The sequence below is a fragment of the Arachis stenosperma genome, chromosome 9 (assembly GCF_014773155.1).
Source record: "Arachis stenosperma cultivar V10309 chromosome 9, arast.V10309.gnm1.PFL2, whole genome shotgun sequence".
NCBI lineage: Eukaryota > Viridiplantae > Streptophyta > Magnoliopsida > Fabales > Fabaceae > Arachis > Arachis stenosperma.
The window spans coordinates 1,729,364-1,734,669 of NC_080385.1; the positions used below are offsets into that span (position 1 = coordinate 1,729,364).

Genomic DNA, 5,306 nt, shown 5'->3' on the forward strand with positions numbered 1-5,306 from the left:
CCGATCTTCTACTCTTGTTTTGCGTTCTTGTCCGATGGCCACTGGATGGTGAACAAATAGAGCTTCCAGCTCCAGTGTTCCCACCACCCATCATGGATATTAACTTCCAGTTCCAGGAATAACAAGAAGAAGAATGAGAAGAGAAAGATGAACAAGAAGAAGAAATTAACTTACTGAACATTTGGTAATTTTTTAAAGTTAAATATAGAGGAAGAGACCAAATTGAGTATAAATTGAAATTGTGTCAGCTCAACAAACCGTTGGCACCATCCAGCGTGACAAAATGTGATCACGTCAGTGTTTCGATAATGATTCATTACTGGAAAGATATCCAGAACTATTATAGTATCCGAAGCTGTATTTGAGAAACTACAATAATACAATCTCGAAATCACATTGGATAACGATTTGAATCTCAGAGATTATTATAGAGATTTACTCCAGTTATAACTGATAAATTTTATTATGATCGGCAAGACTGCTTAGCAGCCTATACATTCGTTTGCATTCAACTATACATTATTCCTTTGCATATGAAGTTTTACTTTGTATTTGTATGTGTATAACACTGTCGCTCCCTCCTAGGGACCATCCAATCCAGCCTCCCAATTCCCACTATTCTTTTGTACCCATTCAACCGATTCGTTCAGGATACGAACTACTGAACAATTTTAATCATTTGTTTGATTATCTAAAAAGGTTTCAATTGTTTATTTGGATTTGCTCTATAGAACTTAAATATTTTTACTTATATTATATCTAATTTATATTATCGACGAAACGATTATTTAAATTATCTATGTGTCAGGATATCAAAAATTAATTATGTTTTATTAGCTTTATAACTTAATTTTGATTATCATCATCTAACAATGTTTACTTGTGACATTAATTAAAAGTGTCCATGAATTGGATCGTATCCGCAGATTCGCGGTAAATATCCGCATCCGATCCGAAAATTGCGGATACAATCCGATCCACAAATCGATCGGATCGGATCCGCACCCTTTGCGAATCGGATCGCAGATATCTGCTTTACATCCGCGGATCTGCAGATCCGCACTATAATAATTAAAAAATAAATAAATATACATATGTTTGGTATTATATTTACTTGTTTGTATGTTTTAGTTAGTAATTATTATTTATATATTGTATTATTTTATTTTTGTTATTTAAAGAGAGTTTGATTAAAAATATTTTAGGAATAAATAAGTTTAAAAGTATGAAAGGAGTATTTTTATCGAATTCTTTTACATAGAAATATGATTAAAAAGAGAAGATTTAATTATGCAGATATATCCGATATCCGATCCGATCTGATTCGCAAATGTGCGGATCAGATCGGATCCAGCACTAAAAAATACGGATATCATATCCGATCCGATCCGATGAAAATTGTGCGGATCAAATCAAATTTTTGACCGTATCCGATCCGATCCGATCTGCAGACATTCCTAACATTAATATTATTAAATATTAATAAATTATACTATATTCAATTATCCGCATAAGATATATAATATTTTTGAATAATATAAAGTTTATATTTTATATTTTAATTTATATTTTATATTTAGTAACTAATTTTGATAATTAATTTTAATATTCCAGTGCTCGAAAAAAATAATAACCCTAAGCCTAATCCCAATTCAACAGAATCAGAATCCGATCAAAACCAGCATCATCGACCTCTTTGTTCATACGCTCCGGTGAGTCAAGTAAGTACTCCGCCGTCTCTTCTCCGATCCACATAACTTGTGATTTTGTGCGTCGTTGAATTGAAACTCCGCGTGTTTCTCTTCTGTTTCTGTGTTATTTATTGATTGATTCTGAAATCAGATTGACCGTTAGAGAGAGACAGATGGCTAGTGCTGGAGAAAAAAGAGGTAGGGATGATGTGGATGATAAATTGAATAACACGGTGGGAGTAACTTCTTCTGGTGAAGATGATGACGACGATTGCGATTCAGAACCAGCTTTTATGCGTCTCTTTAGGAAGAAACTCACTGATGAAGAACTTTCGGAGTATTATAGACGGTCCTTCAGCAGCAATGTGCACACAATTTACCTTTTTTGTTTTTTTTTTCTTCTTGTCCTGTTTTATTCCTTTTATATAATATAATAATCTAACCTTTTAGGGTTTTGAATTTTCTTCCTTGTTTACAGGGATTTGATGTTCCCGAGTTTGGATGTGCATTAGCTGGCGGAATTAGACCCATGAAGCTGGGTGGAAGATATGACGAACTCGTGAGCGATTTTGCTAAGCAAGCCTTGCAAGTCTACAATAACCAAAATGTATTGTCTATGATGGTTCTTGCTTTATCGATATTAGTTTATGTCTATAATCTTGTTCACTAATGATTATTGTTAATATTATTTTTGTTGTTACCATGTAGAATGCGATTTTTGAGTTTGATCATCTTGTCAAGGCTAATATCCAAGCTGTTTCCGGCTTTATGTATTACATTACTTTTACTGCATGCTCTGGGGATAATGCGCTTCAAACCTTTTGCAGCAAAGTATGGCAAAAAGTAATGAATAAGGGAACAGAAGTTAAGTTTTGTGTGATGGCAAGTGATTAAGCAGGTACCATCATGATTTATCTGATCTCTTTTGGTGTATCTTGGCATATTGTTTGTTTCAGTTATGACTTTGTTGTTTGTGTGGGGATGCATTTGTACTTCTATAATGTTTTGCTTTGTGATGACTTTATCATAAGATTTGCATACAATTGTGACTTAGATAATTATTTGTGATTGATAAATTCCTTGCATGAGTAATCATAGTTCGGTAACTGAAAATACTACCCCCCCAAAAAAACACAAAAAAACAAAGAAAAAAAGGGAATGGAAGTAAACTACTCTGTTTTGTAAGTTTTGCTAGCACTTTATTACTTTTCAGATACTTTCCAGCACAGGAGGGATAGAATAAACAAGAAAGTCTCATGAAAAGCTAGTTTCAAAAAATTATTGTTTTATCAACAAGCAACGTTGGCTTTACAATCAATTCATAAAAAATGTCAGCATATCATCAAACTTTAAGTTATAAGAATTAATTATCATATATATAGAACCATAGAGAATATGGACTTATATGTTTACATAAAGAGATGTTGATTTTAAATGTTGAAATTACCTTTCAGCAGTGTATGTCAACTGTTCATCACTCACATACAAGTTGAAGTGAAATATCAAAGTCATTATACTCTGCCTGCTAAGAAGACTCAAGGAAATCTTCAATAAACGGGTTAATTTCCTGTCAGACCGTCCATCAACATAAACAAATGGCTCCAATGGAATCTTGATGAAATTAGATTTTAACATTGACAAATCAAGTGTCTTCCAAAGAAGTGGATCGCAGCAAGCCATGCGCCACGCACTACAAACATGAGCTATGCCAGCCGTTAACTCGAAGATGTCGAGCAGCTGAAAAATTTTCACCAAAATATCTATGTCCAGATCCTCCCATCTCCTTATGCTATAATCACCATCTTCCATTATGCCAATTTCCTAAGATTCTTACTGAATTTCAATCTATAAAAAAATACCAACAACTAGTTCAAAACACTAAATTGAAAAAGTATACAGGAGAACATATAAACGAAAATATACATATTTATAAATAAACAGAGTGGGACAGCAATTAACAGCATCAACACATTGTCAAATATTTGGTTGTCTTCGACAGTGTAGTTAAAGGTGGCAAAAGGCACGGCTATGCCTTTTTGTGAGGTCATAAGCAGCAGCCTCTTCGTGGGCACAGGGGCACAGCTCAGATGTTATTTATGTTTAAGTTTAATTAGGTTAACTGTGATTTATTTATGTATTTATATGAAGTAGCATGACATATATATTTATGAAAATGTCATTGTGGAGGATCTTATGATCCATGTTATGTTCCACATTTTACGTGTTTGTGTCCCCCTCAATCCAATGTAAAATCACAATCTTAGCTAATAGCAACCTCGAATATCACAAATGTTCATAGATAACAGAGGATGCAATGTACTAAGATGATCAAAAGGGACAAACCATAATAACTAAGAAAGATGTAGGTAGATTCCATTTCCTAAGAATCATATCAAGGCACTAGCTTTTCATTTATACAAAGGAGGATTTAATCCAAAAAGTGCTCCGTTAATTGTTATTATACTCTCAAGTCCTAAGAACCACTCTACCTACAATTTCAAATTACAAGACAACTTTGGTTGTTATTATTCAAGAAATTAGCAGAAGTGATACTGGTTCGATATCACTGAATCACACAATCAACTTGTATCCAAATTCGCCCCTGATTAAAATAGATCCTTGACTCAACCAATCTCAACTCGCAAATCGGGTGGAGTTCTGTTCTGTTTGGAGAAGCCGTATCTGGTATGGGTATGGGTATGAGTATACGGCTAGTTTTGGAAAAAAGAAGTACCTCATCTTCAGTCATTGAAAATGAAATGAGTGAGAAATGAAGAATTGATAAGAAAGAACAAGAGAATACCAACTGCCACATTCAATTGAGATTCTCTGCACCAGATCTCAAAAGTTGGAAATCCAAAACAGAACAAGTCCATAACCAAACACCACCGCAACTCTGATTAACCAAATCTAAGAAATCCAGAATTCGAAATGAAAACAAGAGGAGACATGGAAAGAATTATACTTTGTTATTTTGAGGTTCTTAGTAAAAATAGATTACTTTAAACTATCGGGTCGTTGAGGAGTGTTGCTAGACGCCAACTTTGATTAGTAAATTTAGTATGACTAATTTACTACCCGCTTAGTATTGAACTTATGGGGTTACACACTAACGAGTATTCTAATCTTTGCTATAGAATTATTTAATTATTATTTTGATTTGATCAAAGAAATAATTATATTAATTCAAAATTTCAAATGGAATATTATTATATTCTTTGCTAGCACCAAGAATATAATAATAATATGATAATTGAGAATATTAAATGAGATTTGAGAATAATTAGTTATTCTATTTTTAAATTTGAATTATAAATTTGGATGAGATCCAAATCGATTATATTTTAAATTGTTATGATATGATTCATAAAATTTGAAGGATTCAGATTTGGAATTTAAATATATGATTTAAATTTGAATTGAGAATTAAATTTAAAATCAATAACAAATCTCATACTATATATATGTATGTCCAGAATAGAGGAACATAGGGAATAAAGAGAGAATAACAAGAGTTTTATTCCTTTACCTATACACACATAAATGTATGTCAACCTAATTCTTGGAGAAGAATTTTATAACGCGCAAAAGTTGCAAAGAGGTTCTCAATTTAGA

The 5,306-nt window shown here is 32.6% G+C and overlaps 2 protein-coding genes across 4 annotated transcripts; one reads left to right on the top strand and one right to left on the bottom strand.

Moving 5' to 3' along the window:
* Positions 1-1,600: 1,600 nt before the first annotated feature.
* LOC130950547 (uncharacterized) lies at positions 1,601-3,904 on the top strand. 3 transcript variants are annotated; one of them, XM_057879071.1, is made up of 5 exons: positions 1,601-1,721; positions 1,843-2,056; positions 2,170-2,298; positions 2,400-2,589; positions 3,146-3,904. In XM_057879071.1, exons 2-4 carry the CDS (start codon positions 1,865-1,867, stop codon positions 2,583-2,585), a joined length of 507 nt encoding a protein of 168 aa, XP_057735054.1. In that variant the 5' UTR covers positions 1,601-1,721; positions 1,843-1,864; the 3' UTR covers positions 2,586-2,589; positions 3,146-3,904. The 3 variants fall into 3 exon arrangements, with proteins under 3 accessions (XP_057735054.1, XP_057735055.1, XP_057735056.1); XM_057879072.1 differs by having other exon boundaries at positions 3,149-3,904; XM_057879073.1 differs by lacking the exon at positions 3,146-3,904 and having other exon boundaries at positions 2,519-3,021.
* Positions 3,135-3,500, bottom strand: LOC130948319 (F-box/LRR-repeat protein At3g48880-like). The gene has a single exon (XM_057877042.1). The coding sequence runs from the start codon at positions 3,498-3,500 to the stop codon at positions 3,135-3,137; it is 366 nt and encodes a 121-aa protein (XP_057733025.1).
* Positions 3,905-5,306: the final 1,402 nt, after the last annotated feature.